At 41.9% G+C, this 22,282-nt stretch overlaps 1 protein-coding gene across 1 annotated transcript in view; it reads left to right on the forward strand.

Annotated features, from left to right (window-relative positions):
* LOC112221503 (E3 ubiquitin-protein ligase HUWE1-like) overlaps window positions 1-22,282 on the forward strand; it is an 82,591-nt gene that overhangs the window by 12,097 nt on the left and 48,212 nt on the right. The window contains 6 exon segments of the mRNA XM_042303641.1: window positions 660-800; window positions 1,844-1,964; window positions 7,491-7,598; window positions 7,749-7,850; window positions 15,901-15,981; window positions 17,685-17,791. Coding sequence (XP_042159575.1) covers window positions 660-800; window positions 1,844-1,964; window positions 7,491-7,598; window positions 7,749-7,850; window positions 15,901-15,981; window positions 17,685-17,791 — 660 coding nt within the window.

Below are 22,282 nucleotides of genomic sequence, written 5' to 3' on the forward strand. Positions count from 1 at the left end.
CACATATACAACATATGCGCCCAATACAACAGGTGTAGACCTTACATTGAAACGCTTACTTACAAGCCCTTAACCAACAATGCAGTTTTAAGAAAAATGTAACAAATAATTAAACAGGAGTAAAATAACAATAGCGAGGCTATATACAGGGGGTACAGAGTCAATGTGCGGGGGCACCAGTTAGTCGAGGTAATATGCACATGTAGGTAGAGTTATTAAAGTGATATGTTTAGATAATAACAGTAGCAGCAGCGTAAAAGAGGGGGGCGCGCAATGCAGATAGTCTGGCGTTTACTCACCAAGCAAACTATACATATCATTCTGCTGAGCTGGCCTGCTTTCACCAAGTATGTTTGATGGGCACACATTCTGTGCAAGTGTGTGACATTTTGAAGATCTGTTGATTGGCACAGAATCTATGTCCGGTCCAGCATTCTGAATGGCTCACTCTGCAAAAAGGCTGAGCAGCCCTACATTTTTCCGTCCTTCTTATGTGCCATAGGTACCCCAATTAAGATCACATTTAGCACGCCTTTTAGTGCAGCAGTAGAGGAGCTGAATTGTTTTCTAAGACCAGAATAGGCTTAATCTGGGTCTGGGAATCTGCCCCGTACTGTTTGTATGCACACAGTCTTATCTACTGCCTACTTCTTCCTTAGGTGATCAAGTTCCTGGGGGACGAGCAGGACCAGATCACGTTTGTGACGCGTGCGGTCCGAGTGGTGGACCTCATCACCAATCTGGACATGGCAGCCTTCCAGTCACACACTGGCCTTACCATCTTCATCAGCAGGCTGGAGGTAGGGTAACACACACACACACTAGGGATGGGCATTTGAAATAATTTCACTATTGAAATAATATCCTGAAATATTTTTAGATTTTCAGATAGTTGAAATACACGTTAAAAAAAAAATATATATATATTTAAAAAAAACTTTGACTGGATTGGTGCGTGACTTGAGAGAGGTGCCGCTCTGCTTGCTTGCAGCAGTGCGGGGATGGGTAGGGACCGGTGTGTTTGACACAGGAGGGGGAGAGTGAGGGTAGCCATACAGACTCGCGCAAGCTAACCTACGGCATCTACACGTTTGTCTATCTATCATCCCATCTGGTAGAGCCGATCTTGACTGCATCAAATCGATGTAAAGAAGCTAGCTGAGATAGCCAGCTATTTTGCTGTGCTTCTTGCCCTTGTCTACAGCAACGCCGTTCTGATTAAACAGCCTACCTGATGGTTGCTTGTTGTACCCTACTCCTTCTCTTTTAGCTGACTTAATTCTGTAATTTTAAATTTAATTTTGCCTTGGTTAGACGTCTTCTATGTTGCTTGCTGCACGTAGAGCAACTGTCTGCTGTCACTTTGATTGGCTGACAATAACAAAGACATGAACCTGTGAAGGGATACAGTATGTCATTTTATGGGGTGCATTGCGTCGACTATACCCATCCCAAACACACACCGGCCTTAACATCTTTATCAGCAGGGGACGTATATACAAGGCAGGGCATGCTCCTATGCCTATCTGTTGCCCCCAGCAAAAAAACACTTATTTTCAATTGACATGTTTCCAGAGGGCTTGGAAGGTGCATCTGGGGCCTTTGTGCCCCACCCGGGGAATAATAATTATGTTATATAAATAACCTGGGAAAGACTGAGTGGGTGATGCACCTCACTTCCCGGTTCCCTGATGCAGCACTGGGGTCTGGCTACTCAGCTCAAAGTCACTGCTGAAAACAAACGTGCCAAACTCCTGTACTCATTTACTCCCTTGCTCTCTCTCTCCCTCTTTCTCCTTCCCTCTCACCCCCTTTTTTCCCCAATCATTCTCTCTCTCTGCAGCATGAGGTAGACCTGTCTAGGAAAGAGTGTCCTTTTGTCATCAAGCCAAAGATCCAGAGACCCAACTCCATCGTAGAATCTGAGGACATGGACACGGACATGGACGGCCAGTCAGAAAGCAGTAAGCTCTTTTTTTTTTCTATTGTCAATAAACTGTTCCATATTTTTGGGTGTAGGCCTACATTTGTTCAGATCATAATAAGGGATCAACATGGCTATGAAACCCTGTGAAAGTAACTGCCCCTTACGCTGTATATCAAGGTCCTGTCCCCTTATCTTTTGAATGGGCTTGACGATTATATAATAACATTTGTGAAAACGCGGCCATATAAGATGTTTTAACTCTCGTAAGAATGTTTCACATTGACTACACTGAACAAAAATATAAACGCACAATGTAAAGTGTTGGTCCCATGTTTCGTGAGCTGGAATAAAAGATCCCAGAAATGTTCCATACTTACAAAAAAGCTTATTTCTCTCAAATTGTGCACAAATTTGTTTACATCCCCAGTTAAGGAACATTTCTCCTTTGCCAAGATAATCCATACACCTGAGAGGTATGGCAAATCAAGAAGCTGATTAAACATCATGATCATTACACTGGTGCACCTTGTGTTGGGGTAAATAAAAGGCCACTCTAAAATGTGCAGTTTTGTCACATTACACAATATAGTGCATTCAGAAAGTATTCAGACTCCTTGACTTTTACTACATTTTGTTACTTACAGCCTTATTCTAAAATTGATTAAATCGTTTTCCCCCCTCATCAATCTACACACAATACCCCATAATGACAATGCAAAAACAGGTTTTTAGAAATTTAGATTAGATTGATTGCACCTAAATCAACCATTTATCAGATCATCAAGAACTTCAAGGAGAGAGGTTCAATTGTTGTGAAGAAGGCTTCAGGGTGCCCAAGACAGTCTAACATGCGCCAGGACCGCCTCCTAGTGCAGCAGTAGAGGAGCTGACTCCACACTCCAAGACTGCTTCCATCACGTGGACTGGGATATGTTTCGTATTGCGTCAGATAACAACATTGACGAATACGCTGATTCGGTGTGCGAGTTCATTAGAACGTGCATTGAAGATGTCGTTCCCATAGCAACGATTAAAACATTCCCTAACCAGAAACCGTGGAGTGATGGCAGCATTCGCGTGAAACTGAAAGCGCGAACCACTGCTTTTAATCAGGGCAAGGTGTCTGGTAACATGACCGAATACAAACAGTGCAGCTATTCCCTCCGCAAGGCTATCAAACAAGCTAAGCGTCAGTACAGAGACAAAGTAGAATCTCAATTCAACGGCTCAGACACAAGAGGCATGTGGCAGGGTCTACAGTCAATCACGGACTACAGGAAGAAATCCAGCCCAGTAACGGACCAGGATGTCTTGTTCCCAGGCAGACTAAATAACTTTTTGTCCCGCTTTGAGGACAATACAGTGCCACTGACACGGCCTGCAACGAAAACATGCGGTCTCTCCTTCACCGCTGCAGGCCCAGACGGCATCCCCAGCCGCGCCCTCAGAGCATGCGCAGACCAGCTGGCCGGTGTGTTTACGGACATATTCAATCAATCCCTATACCAGTCTGCTGTTCCCACATGCTTCAAGAGGGCCACCATTGTTCCTGTTCCCAAGAAAGCTAAGGTAACTGAGCTAAACGACTACCGCCCCGTAGCACTCACTTCCGTCATCATGAAGTGCTTTGAGAGACTAGTCAAGGATCATATCACCTCCACCCTACCTGACACCCTAGACCCACTCCAATTTGCTTACCGCCCAAATAGGTCCACAGACGATGCAATCTCAACCACACTGCACACTGCCCTAACCCATCTGGACAAGAGGAATACCTATGTGAGAATGCTGTTCATCGACTACAGCTCGGCATTCAACACCATAGTACCCTCCAAGCTCGTCATCAAGCTCGAGACCCTGGGTCTCGACCCCGCCCTGTGCAACTGGGTACTGGACTTCCTGACGGGCCGCCCCAGGTGGTGAGGGTAGGCAACAACATCTCCTCCCCGCTGATCCTCAACACTGGGGCCCCACAAGGGTGCGTTCTGAGCCCTCTCCTGTACTCCCTGTTCACCCACGACTGCATGGCCACGCACGCCTCCAACTCAATCATCAAGTTTGCGGACGACACGACAGTGGTAGGCTTGATTACCAACAACGACGAGACGGCCTACAGGGAGGAGGTGAGGGCCCTCGGAGTGTGGTGTCAGGAAAATAACCTCACACTCAACGTCAACAAAACTAAGGAGATGATTGTGGACTTCAGGAAACAGCAGAGGGAACACCCCCCTATCCACATCGATGGAACAGTAGTGGAGAGGGTAGCAAGTTTTAAGTTCCTCGGCATACACATCACAGACAAACTGAATTGGTCTACTCACACAGACAGCATCGTGAAGAAGGCGCAGCAGCGCCTCTTCAACCTCAGGAGGCTGAAGAAATTCGGCTTGTCACCAAAAGCACTCACAAACTTCTACAGTTGCACAATCGAGAGCATCCTGGCGGGCTGTATCACCGCCTGGTACGGCAACTGCTCCGCCCTCAACCGTAAGGCTCTCCAGAGGGTAGTGAGGTCTGCACAACGCATCACCGGGGGCAAACTACCTGCCCTCCAGGACACCTACACCACCCGATGTTTACAGGAAGGCCATAAAGATCATCAAGGACATCAACCACCCGAGCCACTGCCTGTTCACCCTGCTATCATCCAGAAGGCGAGGTCAGTACAGATGCATCAAAGCTGGGACCGAGAGACTGAAAAACAGCTTCTATCTCAAGGCCATCAGACTGTTAAACAGCCACCACTAACATTGAGTGGCTGCTGCCAACACACTGACACTGACTCAACTCCAGCCACTTTAATAATGGGAATTGATGGGAAATGATGTAAATATATCACCAGCCACTTTAAACAATGCTACCTTATATAATGTTACTTACCCTACATTATTCATCTCATATGCATACGTATATACTGTACTCTATATCATCGACTGCATCCTTATGTAATACATGTATCACTAGCCACTTTAACTATGCCACTTTGTTTACATACTCATCTCATATGTATATACTGTACTCGATACCATCTACTGTATCTTGCCTATGCTGCTCTGTACCATCACTCATTCATATATCCTTATGTACATATTCTTTATCCCCTTACACTGTGTATAAGACAGTTTTGGAATTGTTAGTTAGACTACTTGTTGGTTATTACTACATTGTCGGAACTAGAAGCACAAGCATTTCGCTACACTCGCATTAACATCTGCTAACCATGTGTATGTGACAAATAAAATTTGATTTGATTTAAAGTTGATTCAGCTGCAGGATCGGGGCACCACCAGTACAGAGCTTGCTCAGGAATGGCAGCAGGCAGGTGTGAGTGGATCTGCATGCACAGTGAGGCAAAGACTTTTGGAGGATGGCCTTGTGTCAAGAAGGGCAGCAAAGAATCCACTTCTCTCCAGGAAAAACATCAGGGACAGACTGATATTCTGCAAAAGGTACAGGGATTGGACTGCTGAGGACTGGGGTAAAGTCATTTTCTTTGATGAATCCCCTTTCCGATTGTTTGGGGCATCTGGAAAAAAGCTTGTTCGCGGAAGACAAGGTGGGTGCTACCATCAGTCCTGTGTCATGCCAAAAGTAAAGCATCCTGAGACCATTCATGTGGGGTTGCTTCTCAGCCAAGGGAGTGGGCTTCCTCACAATTTTGCCTAAGAACACAGCCATGAATAAAGAATGGTACCAACACATCCTCTGAGAGCAATTTCTCCCAACCATCCAGGAACAGTTTGGTAATGAACAATGCCTTGTCCAGCATGATGGAGCACCTTGCCGTAAGGCAAAAGTGTTAACTTAGTGGCTTGGGGAACAAAACATCAATATTTTGGGTCCATGGCCAGGAAACTCCCCATACCTTAATCCCATTGAGAACTTGTGGTCAATCCTCAAGAGGCGGGTGGACAAGCAAAAACCCACAAATTCTGACAAACTCCAAGCATTGATTATGCAAGAATGGGCAGCCATCAGTCAGGATGTGGCCCAGAAGTTAATTGACAGCATGCCAGGGTGGATTGCAGAGGTCTTGAAAAAGGGTCAACACTGCAAATATTGACTCTGCATCAACTTCATGTAATTGTCAATAAAAAGCCTTTGACACTTATGAAATGCTTGTAATTATACTTCCGTATTCCATAGTAACATCTGACAAAAATATCTATAGACACTGAAGCTGCTAACTTTGTGGAAACTATTTTTGTCATTCTCAACTTTTGGCCACGACTGTACTTTGCTCAGTTCATCTTTCCCTCGATCCTGACTAGTCAACTAGTCCCTGCCGCTAAAAAACATCCCCACAGCATGCTGTTGCTGCCACCATTCTTCACCATCGGTTTCCTCCAGGCGTGATGCTTGTTTCTCATGGTCAGACTCCTTTCTGTGCCTTTTTGGCAAATTCCAAGCGGGCTGTCATGTGCCTTTCAAGAGTGGCTTCCATCTGCCCACTCAACCAAAAATGCCTGATCTGGTGGAGTGCTGCAGAGATGGTTGTCCTTCTGGAAGGTTCTCCCATCTCCACAGAGGAACTTTGGAGCTTTGTCAGTGACCATTGGGTTCTTAGCCACCTCCCTGACCAGCTCTTGGAAGAGTCTTTGTGGTTCCAAATGTCTTCCATTTATGAATGATGGAGGCAGCTGTGTTCTTGGGGCCATTTGATGCTGCAGACATTTTTTGGTACCCTGGGCCTCGACACAATCCTGTCTCGGAGCTCTAAAGACAATTACTTCGACCTCATGGCTTGGTTTTTGCTCTGACATGCACTGTCAACTGTGGGACCTTATATAGACAGGTGTGTGCCTTTCCAAATAATGTCCAATCAATTGAATTTACCACAGGTGGACTCCAATCAAGTTGTAGAAACATCAAGATGATCAATGGAAACCGGATGCACCTGAGCTCCATTTTGAGTCTCTAAGAGACTCAAAGAGTCTGAATACTTATGTAAATAAACTATTTCTATATTTAAAAAATGTAAATTAAAAAAAAAAATGAATTGTGCGCACATTGCTTTTTCATTATTGGGTATTGTGTGTAGATTGATAAATGTTTTATTTAATTAAGCCATTTTAGAATAAGGCTGTTGCATAACAAAATGTGGAAAAGGGGAAGGGGTCTGAATACTGAGTTTTATTTAACCTTTATTTAATGCAGTGTGTGTATGCAGGGCACATTTTGTGAAAGAGACCTAGGTCTCAATGTCTTCCCTGTTAAAAGTAAAGGTTAAATAAAAAATGTTAGGATGAATACTTCTGCCAGATGCCTTTTATGAAGTGTTTGGCTTATAGACCATTGCGCTACATTTTTCCCCATTTGAAGATCATTCATAAAGCCTACAAAAATGTCAAGACTACAATGCTACTTCCTGGTAACCAGCTACGCGTTGTAGTGTTATGGTTGCCACAAATTTACTGAGCTCCCTAAATTAAAAGTTAAATGGCCTCAATTTACCCACTTCTTCCATGTCTGCATTATGGTTGCTAATATAGGTCCAGAGTTGGCGATATGTCATGGCTGTTAGCTTTGTGTTGTGGCTGCTAACACTGTGTATTCCTAACAGTGTCAGAAGAGAGGATGGAGAGCAGCCCTGGTCCCTCAACTTCCTCTGGCTCCAGACCTGAGACCGATCCCAGAGGACTCAGCAACACTTCCAGCACGCCCCGTACAGGTACAAATACACACGCCAAGGAACACGCATGCAACACTCGCACAAACACACTCACTCAGCTTATCGCACGCAGACTCAAGCACATACTGGGGAAAGCAAGGCATGCACACACTCCATGTTGACTGTCTCCCATGGCTTTTCTCCTTACAGGCGTCCAGTGTATTCCCCAGAGGGCCGCTCTGTTGAAGTCTATGTTAAACTTTTTAAAGAAAGCAATCCAGGACCCTGCCTTCTCTGATGGCATCCGCCACGGTGAGTGATCTATGATAACCACGCTCTATAAAATGCATGATCAATGGAGATTCTCTAGACTTAGGCATCCTGCAGCTATTATTAAACTTTTGAAAGGCGATATCCCAAGTATAAATACAGTGAAGTACACACTAAAGGGTAAAAAAACATAATGGTTTGAGCAAAATAATGTTCTTTTGACAACGGCAAACTTCAAGGATTTGGTCTGATGGAAATCAGTGATGTCATCGGCCTCCCCCTTGCTTGAGACTCAATAGAGAACAAAAGAGCAAAGGTCCATATGCTACTTATCATTTTATCTATAAATGGTCTGCCACAACAAGTGAAAAACGATACTCTGTAAAAGCCATTTGCCCGACGACGCGCTCATGGACAACGAGTCATTTCATACAAGCGCATTTGTTTTCCGTATTTCCGCCTCTCCTCGATTTACGTTTGACCTTTTTCAAAAGTAGGCATAGAGAGGACAGAGGAGTGGGCTAAATCTGTTGAGAATCTCCCATGGGCTCAGGAGTGCACACTACACAGAATCTAGCTAGCAAGCTAATCAATCCACAACTGGTGTTAGCAATGCGAACAAAGCCTATACAACTACCTCACCAGTCACTTCTATTTCAAGTCCTGAGGTTTGTATCGATATCGAGGAAACCTAGCTAGCTTTTGTTGACTGATAGTTGAGGTAACTAACAACAAAAATATCAGGAATAGTGACAAACCACTCACGTTTGTGAAATAATCAGTCCGCATTAATTGCTGTTTATAGTAAAGTACTCTAGTAGTTCCGTAATGCTTTTCCAAATCCTTAATCCATCCACACTATTTAACTTGGTTAAACTGCCACATGTGTAAAACCCAGATAGCCTACTAGCCCCAAGTGGAGTTAGTAGCTCATTTGAATATCCAAGTGTGAGCAGATTCCATTGGCTGAGCTGGCAAATCAGCTGTTGACTGGTATACGCCCACACCATTCTGTTTCCTGACAGGCCTAGCAGGGGAACAGAATCCCCTTAACATCCTTAATTATCTTTTCTTTTTTTTCTTTTTTGAAGGAAATGTATTTCATTCATATTGTAGTCAATTATAGGTCATATTTCTGGAACTATTTCTGGAGCTTCTTCAGGCAGAAGTTTGCATCCTGTAGCTCCAACTCCAAAAAGTTCTGGGACACTGTGAAGTCCATGGAGAACAAGAGCACCTCCTCCCAGCTGCCCACTGCACTGAGGCTAGGTAACACGGTCACCACCGATAAATCCATGATTATCGAAAACTTCAATAAGCATTTCTCAACGGCTGGCCATGCCTTCCGCCTGGCTACTCCAACCTCGGCCAACAGCTCCTCCCCCGGCAGCTCCTCGCCCAAGCCTCTCCAAGTTCTCCTTTACCCAAATCCAGATAGCAGATGTTCTGAAAGAGCTGCAAAACCTGGACCCGTACAAATCAGCTGGGCTTGACAATCTGGACCCCCTATTTCTGAAACTATCCGCCGCCATTGTCGCAACCCCTATTACCAGCCTGTTCAACCTCTCTTTCATATCGTCTGAGATCCCCAAGGATTGAAAGCTGCCGCAGTCATCCCCCTCTTCAAAGGGGGAGACACCCTGGACCCAAACTGTTACAGACCTATATCCATCCTGCCCTGCCTATCTAAGGTCTTCGAAAGCCAAGTCAACAAACAGGTCACTGACCATCTCGAATCCCACCGTACCTTCTCCGCTGTGCAATCTGGCTTCCGAGCCGGTCACGGGTGCACCTCAGCCACACTCAAGGTACTAAACGATATCATAACCGCCATCGATAAAAGACAGTACTGTGCAGCCGTCTTCATCGACCTTGCCAAGGCTTTCGACTCTGTCAATCACCATATTCTCATCGGCAGACTCAGTAGCCTCGGTTTTCGGATGACTGCCTTGCCTGGTTCACCAATTACTTTGCAGACAGAGTTCAGTGTGTCAAATCGGAGGGCATGCTGTCCGGTCCTCTGGCAGTCTCTATGGGGGTACCACAGGGTTCAATTCTCGGGCCGACTCTTTTCTCTGTGTATATCAATGATGTTGCTCTTGCTGCGGGCGATTCCCTGATCCACCTCTACGCAGACGACACCATTCTATATACTTTCGGCCCGTCATTGGACACTGTGCTATCTAACCTCCAAACAAGCTTCAATGCCATACAACACTCCTTCCGTGGCCTCCAACTCCTCTTAAACGCTAGTAAAACCAAATGCATGCTTTTCAACCGATCGCTGCCTGCACCCGCATGCCCGACTAGCATCACCACCCTGGATGGTTCCGACCTTGAATATGTGGACATCTATAAGTACCTAGGTGTCTGGCTAGACTGCAAACTCTCCTTCCAGACTCATATCAAACACCTCCAATCAAAAATCAAATCAAGAATCGGCTTTCTATTCCGCAACAAAGCCTCCTTCACTCACGCTGCCAAGCTTACCCTAGTAAAACTGACTATCCTACCAATCCTCGACTTCGGCGATGTCATCTACAAAATGGCTTCCAACACTCTACTCAGCAAACTGGATGCAGTATATCACAGTGCCATCCGTTTTGTCACTAAAGCACCTTATACCACCCACCACTGCGACTTGTATGCTCTAGTCGGCTGGCCCTCGCTACATATTCGTCGCCAGACCCACTGGCTCCAGGTCATCTACAAGTCCATGCTAGGTAAAGCTCCGCCTTATCTCAGTTCACTGGTCACGATGGCAACACCCATCCGTAGCACGCGCTCCAGCAGGTGTATCTCACTGATCATCCCTAAAGCCAACACCTCATTTGGCCGCCTTTCGTTCCAGTACTCTGCTGCCTGTGACTGGAACGAATTGCAAAAATGGTTGAAGTTGGAGACTTTTATCTCCCTCACCAACTTCAAACATCAGCTATCTGAGCAGCTAACCGATCGCTGCAGCTGTACATAGTCTATTGGTAAATAGCCCACCCATTTTCACCTACCTCATCCCCATACTGTTTTTATTTATTTACTTTTCTGCTCTTTTGCACACCAATATCTCTACCTGTACATGACCATCTGATCATATATCACTCCAGTGTTAATCTGCAAAATTGTAACTATTCGTCTACCTCCTCATGCCTTTTGCACACATTGTACATTGTATATAGACTCCCCCTTTGTTTTCTACTGTGTTATTGACTTGTTAATTTGTTTATTCCATGTGTAACTCTGTGTTGTCTGCTCACACTGCTATGCTTTATCTTGGCCAGGTCGCAGTTGTAAATGAGAACTTGTTCTCAACTAGCCTACCTGGTTAAATAAAGGTGAAATAAAAATAAAAATAAAATAAAAACTCTGGCCAGCTACTTTAAGCTATCTGGGGTAACTGGCCCTATATGATCATTGTAAGTATTTTACCATACACTCTTATCCAGAGCAACTTACAGGAGCAATTAGGGTTCAGTGCCATGGTCAAGAGCACATTGACAGATTTTTCAGCTCGGGGATTTGAACCTACGACCGGTTACTGGCTCAACGCTCTTAAACGCTAGGCTACCTGCCACCCTTAAGGGTTAAGGGGTTCTAATGCTGATAGTAGGAAATGGTGCTTCAACAAATTGAAGTGGAAGACTATTCATAACCATGAAGGCCATACAGTGCTTTCAGAAAGTGGAATTAATTGATTTTAGAGAAATAAATAATTAGTTTTATTTCTTAACTTTTTTTATAAACTTATCTTGATTAGATAAATATTCGCACCCCTGAGTCAAAACATTTTTGAAAAACCATTGGCAATGATTACAGCTATGAATCTTTTGGGTTAAGTCTCTAAGAGCTCAGCCAACTCTTTATAAACTTTTGGAAAAATGTACTTTTTCACAGTAAACAAATTAACTGACTTTCAGTATGCTTATAGGGAAGGGCACTAAACATGTACGTCACTTACACAAATGACTGATAATTGGCTGAAATAAATTGATATTAAGAAGATTGGGAGCGGTTTTGTTATAGTTCAGTTAAATTTGTGAGATTTATTGATCTGCTGCTGAAAAAAATTATGACTTCTGCTATATCGTGGATCGAGAATGGCCTGTCTAGCAGAACAGTGGGTGTTCTTTAATGGAAGTATCTCCAACATAATCCAGGTAGTCGGGCGTTCCCCACGGCAGCTGTCTAGGCCTTACTTTTTCAAACTTTACTAATGACCTGGCACTGAGTAAAGCCTTTGTCTATGTTTGCTAATGATTCAGCATTAATCACGTCAGCTACAACAAGTGAAATCACTGTGACGCTTAAAAGAGCTGCAGTCAGTGTTAGAATGGGTTGCAAGTAATAAGCTAGTCTGAAATATTTCAAAAACGAAAAGCATTTTATTTGGGACTTCGTTCACAAAACCCTAAACCTCAAGTAAATTTTTTAATGAATACTGTGGAAGTTGAGGTCCCTAAGCTGCTTGCTGTAACTCTGAATTGTAAAACATATTGATGCCAAGGTAGCTAAGATAAGGATAGGTCTGTCTGTAATAAAGCTCTGCTCTGCTTTCTTGACATCGCTATCAGCAAAAATGGTCCTTCTGGCCCTTGTTTTCTCACATCTGGATGACTGCCCAGTCCTATGGTCAAGTGCCACAGAGAGGGACATGGGTAAATTACAGTGGGCCCAGAGCAGAACTGCTGGCCATTAACCTGTTGCGATGAGCAATCCCGTATTCGGGAGCGTAATTATAGCCTCAAGCTCATTACCATAACGCAACGTTAACTATTCATGAAAATCGCAAATGAAATGAAATAAATATATTGGCTCACAAGCTTAGCCTTTTGTTAACAACACTGTCATCTCAGATTTTCAAAAATGCTTTTCAACCATAGCTACACAAGCATTTGTGTAAGAGTATTGATAGCTAGCATAGCATTAAGCCTAGCATTCAGCAGGCAACATTTTCACAAAAACAAGAAAAGCATTCAAATAAAATAATTTACCTTTGATGAACTTCGGATGTTTTCAATGAGGAGACTCTCAGTTAGATATCAAATGTTCAGTTTTTCCAAAAAGATTATTTGTGTAGGAGAAATCGCTCCGTTTTGTTCATCACATTTGGCTAAGAAAAAAACTCAAATTCAGTCATTACAACGGCAAACTTTTTTCCAAATTAACTCCATAATATCGACAAACATGGCAAACGTTGTTTAGAATCAATCCTCAAGGTGTTTTTCACATCTATTCGATGATAAATCACTCGTGGCAGTTTGGTTTCTCCTCTGAACAAAATGGAAAAATGCACGCACCTGGAGATTACGCAATAGTTTCGACGGAGGACACCGAGCGGACACCTGGTAAATGTAGTCTCTTATGGTCAATTTTCCAATGATATGCCTACAAATACGTCACAATGCTGCAGACACCTTGGGGAAACGACAGAAAGTGTAGGCTCATTCCTTGCGCTTTCACAGCCAAATAAGGAGACATTGGAACACAGCGCATTCAAAATCTGGCTCACTTCCTGTATGAAATTTCATCTTGGTTTCGCCTGTAGCATTAGTTCTGTGGCACTCACAGACAATATCTTTTGGAAACGTCAGAGTGTTTTCTTTCCAAAGCTGTCAATTATATGCATAGTCGAGCATCTTTTCGTGACAAAATATCTTGTTTAAAACGGGAACGTTTTTCATCCAAAAATGAAATACTGCCCCCAGAGGTTCAAGAGGTTAACTGTACACTGAGTGCTAACATCAATAACGTGCATGTCAGTCTCTCCTGGCTCAAAGTAGAGGAGATATTGACTGCGTCACTACTCTGTTGACATGTTGAAGCACTGAGCTGTCTATTCAAACAACTTGCACACAGCTCAGACAACCATACATGCACCACGAGGCATGCCACCAGGGGTCTCTTCATCGTTCCCAGAACAGTCTAGAACAGAGACTGGGGAAACGCACAGGACTGCACGGAACTCTATTCCACATCAAGTAACTCATGCAAGCAGTAAAAACACCTTATGGAACACCGTGGACTGAAGAGAGACACGCATAAACATTATCACTTTGTGGTATAACAAATGTTTTATTGTAGATTAGAGTGGTATAAAAATGTGTTGTACAATGTACTGTTTTTTTTTGTGATGTACACTGAATGAATATAAACGCAACATGTAAAGTGTTGGTCCCATGTTTCATGAGCTGAAATAAAAAATCCCAGAAATATTCTATTCAATGCTGATTTTGCACAAATGTGCACAAATTTGTTTACATCCGTTAGTGAGCATTACTCCATAGCCAATATAATCCATCCACCTAACAGGTGTGGCACATCAACAAGCTGATTAAACAGCAGTGTAAGTATACAGGTGCACCTTGTGCTCAGGACAATAAAAGGCCACCCTAAAATGTGCACTTTTGTCATACAACACAATGCCACAGATGTCTCAAGTTTTGAAGGGGTGTGTAGTTGGCATGCTAACTGCAGGAATGTCCACCAGAGCAATGAGTATTTCTAGCTGTAATAAAGCCCTTTAGTGGGGAGAAACTCATTCTGATTGGCTGGCCCAAGCTCTCCAGTGGGTGGGTCTGGCCCACCCATGGCTGCACCCCTGCCAAATCATCTGAAAACCATAGATTAAGGCCTTATTTCAATTGACTGATTTCCTTGTATGAACTGTAACTCAGTAAAATCTTTGAAATTGTTGCATTTTTATATTTTGTTCAGTATAATTGCCTTAATCTTGCTTGCACCCCAGGGAGAGTAGCTGCTACCTTGGCAGCAGGTACAAATACGCCTGTATGGTAGAATATATATAAAAACCCTGTCAAGTTCTTTGTTGATCAATGATAGACAGCCATTTTCATGTCTTGCCATATTTACAAGCCCATTTCAGTCAAAACTGTAACGAGGCCTCTCGGGAACATTCAATGTCAATGTTAAATGTCTTTTTTTTTTAAGCAACTCCGGTGTAGATTTGGCCTTGTGTTAGGTTATTTTCCTGCTGAAAGGGGAGTTTGTCTCCCAGTGTCTGTTGGAAGCAGACTAAACAAGGTTTTCGTCTAGGATTTTTCTTGTGCTTAGCTGTATTGTTTCTGGGGGTTTTTCAACAACAAAAAAGTTTCCTTGCCGTTGACAAGCATAACATGATTCAGCCACCATGCTTGAAAATATAAAGTGGCACTCAGTGATGTGCTGTTTGATTTGCCCCAAACATAATGCTTTGTATTCAGGACAAAAAGTTTATTTCTTTGCCACATTTTTTGCAGTGCCTTGTTGTGAACAGGATGTGTGTTTTGGAATATTTTTTTCTGTACCGGTTTCCTCCTTTTTACTCTCTTTTAGGTTAGTATTTTGGAGTAACTACAGGGTTGTTGATCCTTCCTTAGGAGAACTATCACAGCCATTAACTGTTTTTTTAAATCACCGTTGGCGTCATGGTGAAATCCCTGAGCGGTTTCCTTCCTCTCCGGCAACCGAGTTGGGAAGGATGCCTGTATCTTTGTCGTCACTTGTGTATTGATATAACATCCGAAGCCTAATTTAGTAACTTCACCACACTCAAAGGGATATTCAGTGTCTGCTTTTTTTGGTTTTTGCATATCTATCAATCGGTGCCCTTTGGAAGCCATTGGAAATCCTCCCTGGTTTTTGTGGTTGAATCTGTGCTTGAATTTCACTATTCGATTAAGAGACCTAAAGATAATTTTGTGTGTGGGGTACAGAGATGGGGTGTTCATTTTTAAAAACATGTTATTGAACACAGAATGAGTCCATGCAACTTATGTGATTTTTACGCTCAAGCTTAATTAGGCTTGCCATAACAAAGGGATTGACTCAAGACATTTCTGCTTTCATTTTTAAATAATTTCTTATTTCTAAAAATCAAAATTCCACATTGACATTGTGTCATTGACCTACACACAATACCCAATCTCATTTTAATCAATTTTAAATTCAGGCTGTAACACAGCAAAATGTGGAAAAAGTCAACTGGTGTGAACTTTCTGAAGGCACTGTATATATTTCCATGATGTATGATTGTATGAATACCCCCTGGACATAGCCTGACTAACCGTCCTGTCTCTGTATGGCCTCTATTCTCCAGTCATGGACGGGTCCTTGCCTACCTCACTCAAGCACATCATCAGTAATGCCGAGTACTATGGACCTTCTCTCTTCCTACTGGGTGAGTACTCAGTTCACACGTTCTTTGGTGATATTCGGTTTAGAGGTCTACCGATTAATCGGCATGGCCCATTTAATTAGGGACGATTTTCATAACTATCGGTAATCGTCATTTTTGGATGCTGATTATGGTCGATTACATTGCACTCCATGAGGAGACTGCATGGCAGGCTGACCACCTGTTTCACGAGTGCAGCAAGGAGCCAAGGTAAGTTGCTAGCTAGCATTAAACTTATCTTTAAAAAACAATCAATCTTAACATAATCACTAGTTAACTGCACATGGTTTATATTACTAGTTTAACTAGCTTGTCCTGCATTGCATATAATCAATGTGGTGCCTGTATATTTATCATCGAATCACAGCCTACTTTGCCAAACGGGGTATGATTTAACAAAAGTGCATTTGTGAAAAAAGCGCAATCGTTGCACAAATGTACCTAACCATAAACATCAATGCCTTTTTCTTAAAATCAATACAAGTTTTGAAGGAGCGTGCACAAGTGTATATATATTTTTTTTTAAACCTTTTTTTTAAACCATATTTAGTTAAGAGATTCATGTTAGCAGGCAATATTAACCAGGGAAATTGGGTCACTTCTCTTGCGTTCAGTGCAAGCAGAGTCATGGTATATGCAACCGTTTGGGCCGCCTGGCACGTTGCGAACTGTTTCTTCCTAACAAAGACCGTAATTAATTTTCCCGAATTTTACATAATTATAACATAACATTGAAGGTTGTGCAATGTAACAGCAATATTTAGACTTAGGGTTGCCACCCGTTCAATAAAATATGGAACGGTTACGTATTTCACTGAAAGGATAAACGTTTTGTTTCCGGATTTGACCATATTAATGACCAAAGGCTCGTATTTCTGTGTGTTTATTATATTTAAGTCTATGATTTGATATTTGATAGAGCAGTCTGACTGAGCGGTGGTAGGCAGCAGCATGCTCGTAAGCATTCATTCAAACAGCACTTTACTGTGTTTGAGAGCAGCTCAGCTCTTAGCCATGCTTGAAGCACAGCGCTGTTTATGACTTCAAGCCTATCAACTCCCGAGATTAGGCTTGCATTACTAAAGTGCCTATAAGAACATCCAATAGTCAAAGGTATATGAAATACAAATGGTATAAGAGATTGTAATATTATTCCTTTAACTACAAGCTAAAACTTCTTACTTGGGAATATTGAAGACTCATGTTAAAAGGAACCACCAGATTTCATATGTTCTGAGCAAGGAACTTAAACGTTAGCTTTTTTTTTACATGGCACATATTGCACTTTTACTTTCTTCTCCAACACGGTTTTTGCATTATTTAAACCAAATTGAACATGTTTCATGATGCATTTGAGACTAAGTTGATTTTATTTATGTATCATATTAAGTAAAAATAAAAATGTTCATTCAGTATTGTTGTAATTATCATTATTACATATACAAATAAAATCGGACGATTAATCGGTATCTGCTTTTTTGGTCATCCAGTAATCGGTATCGGCGTTGAAAAATCATAATTGGTCGACCTCTACTTTGTTTTAGATGTATTAGACTCCATAGTATGCTTACTAATTTCACTTGAGACAATTCTCCAAAGTCCATCAAATCATATGCCATTTTGATGTTAAGCAAAAAGGAATGGTGTAAATTGTCTGTCAGTTTTTGGTCTGATTTAAAACGTTCTGTCTCCTCTCTCCTCCACAGCAACGGAGGTGGTGACAGTGTTTGTGTTCCAGGAGCCGTCTCTGCTCTCCTCCCTGCAGGATAACGGTCTGACTGATGTCATGCTGCATGCCCTGCTCATCAAAGACGTGAGTCGCACAGCACTCCCTCCCCTCTCGGCTCACCCCGCTTTCAGACACTAGTGGCAAAAACCCTTTCTGCAAGTGAAGGTGTTAATATAATGTTTCTCCCCCTCCTGTATTTGGAAGAATTTAAACCAATCTAAACAGATCACTGTCCAACATTTTTCTGGTTGGCTGGATGAAAGGGGAACATGTCAACAGGAGTGTAGAAAATAGAGCAGTGCAGAAAAGGAACTTAAAACGGAATAGGAACGTCCACTCCATGGTCTTCAATGCAGGTTCGCGTTGATAATTGCGGGGAGCGTTTTTTGCCGCTAGTGTCTGAATGTGGGGTCACTCTCTCTCCTCTCTCCCTCATTTTGATTGCTCACCGGACCCCCCCCTCATTTCCTCTCATTGCTTCCTCCTGTCCACCCCTCTCTTCTTCTACACATGTTTAAATGTCACATTTTCTTTTAGAGCAGGGTCATGCATTAACAGCAGTCCAGCCAGTGCGCCTACATTAGCTAGTCTTCATTGTTGTCTGTAAGTACATGGAGTAGCCAGCCAGGGAATTCCGGTCCGGGGGTTTGATGAACTAGCTCTATTCTGGTGGCCTCTGGTACATTCTAATGTATTGATTCCATCCAAAATACACAGCTAAATTATTGAATACTCTTAACGACTTTACCTCCCAGATTGGTAAAATTAGTTGTGGTATTGAGTAGGAAGACGTGACTTTGCAATTAAAATGACTGAAAATGTATGAATTCAGTGTATTATTGGCCTATATGATCAGGTCTATTTTCTAAGTACGATAATATTTTTTAATATTAAACCGGTCTTATGAGATTCAAATCATATTTACAGTTTTACTGCAAGATATGAATTGCCACAATTGTTTGTTCTTCAAATTCTGTATTTTATTGGCTCTGCTGCTGTGGACACTTAGGGTAAGGGGCGTCAGGTAACCTAGTGGTTAGAGCGTTGAGCCAGTAACCGAAAGGTTGCTAGATGGATTCCCCGAGCTGACAAGGTAAAAATCTGTCGTTCTGTCCCCGAACAAGGCAGTTAACCCATTGTTCCTAGGCCGTCATTGTAAATAAGAATTTGTTCTTAACTGACTTGCCTAATTAAATAAGGAAATCAATGTAATTTTGTAATTTGGGTGAACTGTCCCTTTAACAGTTTTCACTGTCAATCAGTCGTTGTGGGTGTGATTGTCAGGGGAGGTTGACGGATATAATGAGGCAGGTGTTAAATATGGGCTTTGCTACACAGAAGGAAGAAGTTGACTACTCCATTGTCTAAATTTTAATCAAATCAGTAGGTTTTATCAATATATTTAATACCGTATAAGTATCTTTTATAACTTTCGAGCTGTTTTAATTTATATTATGGAATGAGACTCTGTCTCCAGTACCTAGTGTTCCTGCAGTGATGATCTTCATTGAATGTTTTCCTAAATTATCTGCAGATAATCGCCAATAAGCAATAGTAGCCCACCAGTATGCAAATTTAGGGAGCCAAATGAATGGCTCTCACCAATGCGATTCGGTTATTTTCAAAAAGAGCTGTTCGTTCGCAAACAACCCAACCCATCAGTAGGCTACACTGATGAGTCACTTGAGCGGTCCCTGTCAAGTTTCGACATGTGCTTCAAATTAGAGGTCGGCCAATTATGATTTTTCAACACCGATACCGATTATTGGAGGACTAAAAAAAAGCAGATGCCAATTTTTTAAAATATGTATTTTTTTTGTCATGACAATTACAACAATACTGAATGAACACTTATTTTAACTTAATATAATACATCAATAAATAATGAAACACGTTCAATTTGATTTAAATAATGCAAAAACAAAGTGTTGGAGAAAAAAGTAAAAGTGCAATATGTGCAATGTAAGAAAGCTAATGTTTCAGTTCCTTGCTCAGAACATGAGAACATATGAAAGCTGGTGGTTCCTTTTAACATGAGTCTTCAATATTCCCAGGTAAGAAGTTTTATGTTGTAATTATTATAGGAATTATAGGACTATTTCTCTCTACCATTTGTATTTCATTAACCTTTGACTATTGGATGTTCTTTTTGGCACTTTAGTATTGCCAGTATAACAGTATAGCATCCGTCCCTCTCCTCGCTCCTCCCTGGGCTCGAACCAGGAACACAACGACAACAGCCACCCTCAAAGCAGCGTTACCCATACAGAGCAAGGGGAACAACCACTCCAAGTCTCAGAGCGAGTGATGTTTGAAACGCTATTAGCGTGCACCCGGCTAACTAGCTAGCCATTTCACATCGGTTACACGAGCCTAATCTCGGGAGTTGATAGGCTTGAAGTCATAAACAGCGCAATGAAGAGCTGCTGGCAAAACGCATGAAAGTGCTATTTGAATGAATGCTTACGAGCCTGCTGCTGCCTACCACCGCTCAGTCAGACTGCTCTATCAAATCATAGACTTAGTTATAACATAACACACACAAATACGAGCCTTAGGTCATTAATATGGTCGAATCTGGAAAATATCATCTCGAAAACAAGACGTTTATTCTTTCAGTGAAATACGGAACCGTTTCGTATTTTATCTAAGGGGTGGCATCCATTAGTCTAAATATTCCTGTTACATTGCACAACTTTCAATGTTATGTCATAATTACGTAAAATTCTGGCAAATTAGGCGGCCCAAACTGTTGCATATACACTGACTCTGAAGAGAAGTGACACAATTTCACCTGGTTAATATTGCCTGCTAACCTGGATTTCTTTTAGCTAAATATGCAAGTTTAAAAATACATCTGTGTATTGATTTTAAGAAAGGCATTGATGTTCATGGTTAGGTACACATTGGAGCAACGATATGCACCGCATCGATTATATGCAACGCAGGACACGCTAGATAAACTAGTAATATCATCAACCATGTGTAGTTAACTAGTTATTATGATTGTTTTTATGTTTAATGCTAGCTAGCAACTTACTGTGGCTTACAGCATTCACGTAACAGGCAGTCTCCTCATGGAGTGCAATGAGAGGCAGGAGGTTAGCGCGTTGGACTAGTTAACTGTAAGGTTGCAAGATTGAATCCCCCGAGCTGACACGGTGAATATCTGATCTGTCTTTCTGCCCCTGAACGAGGCAGTTAACCCACCGTTCCTAGGCCATTGAAAATAACAATGTGTTCTTAACTGACTTGCCTAGTTAAATAAGGATTAAATGAAGGTGTAAAAAAATAAAATTTTACGGCCAAATCGGTGTCCAAAAATACCGATTTCCAATTGTTATGAAAGCTTGAAATCGGCCCTAATTAATCGGCCATTCCGATTAATCGGTCGACCTCTACTTCAAATCCTAGGAAAATACAATTGAGATCTTGAATTTACTTGTCCCGATTCAATGCCGTGGAAGCATAACTACATTGTATTTATGAATAGCAAAGGGATATAGGAGAGAGACTTTATTCTGTCAGTTCGGCATCTTTTAAAAAAATTGTCAGCGCGCTGTTTGGTCGTCAATCAAAGCACAGTAAATAGCCTATGAACCTGTATTCCATGGCTGGCTATTTAGGCCTATGAAACATGTGAAAGAAAACAAAAGAATGCGCAACAAAACAATAATTGGGCCTAAGTGGATTTCACCTTATTGTTTACACTTAGTGCCTTTTAAGAAAGTATTCACACCCCTTGACTGAATTTAAAATTGATTACATACAGATTTTGTGATACTGGCTTGCGCACAATTCCCCATAATGTCAAAATGGAATTGTTAAAAACAAGAAATACATATTAATAAAAAATGAAAGGCTAATTAATGTATTGTCAAGTATTCAACCCATTTGTTTAGCCTAAATCAGTTCTGTAGTAAAAGTGTGCCTAAGTCATGTAATAACTTGCATGGACTCACTGTGTGCAATAATAGTGTTGAACATGATTTCTGAATGACTACCTCTGTACCTCACACGTACAATGATCTTTAATGTCCCTCAATTGAACAATACAGTTTAACCACAAAGACCAGGAAGGTTTTCCAATGGCTTACAAAGGAGGACACCGATTGGCAGACCTATTTTTGTTTTTTTAAAGCAGACATTGAATATCCCCTTGAGCATGGTGCAGTTATTAATTACACTGTCACTCCAAAGATACAGATGTCCTTCCAGTTGCTCAAGTGGAAGGAAATGAGCCCAATATTGACTTTAAAACATTTAGTTTAATGGCTGTTAGGGGAGAATTGAGGATGGATCAACATTTTAGTTACTCCACAATACTAACCTAAATGACAGAATGAAAAGTAGAAGGCCTGTACAGAATACATTTTTTCCAAAACATGCATCCTGTTTGAATCAAAGCACTGTTAAAAAATAAAATAAAATAAAAATGTGGCAGGGAAATGTGCTTTATCCTGAATACAAAGTGTTATGTTTGGGGCGCAAACAACAGGTCACTGAGTACCACTATATATGTTTTCAGTCGTGGTGGTGGCTGCATCATGTTATGGGTATGCTTGTCTTTGGCAA

The sequence above is a fragment of the Oncorhynchus tshawytscha genome, linkage group LG22 (assembly GCF_018296145.1).
Source record: "Oncorhynchus tshawytscha isolate Ot180627B linkage group LG22, Otsh_v2.0, whole genome shotgun sequence".
NCBI lineage: Eukaryota > Metazoa > Chordata > Actinopteri > Salmoniformes > Salmonidae > Oncorhynchus > Oncorhynchus tshawytscha.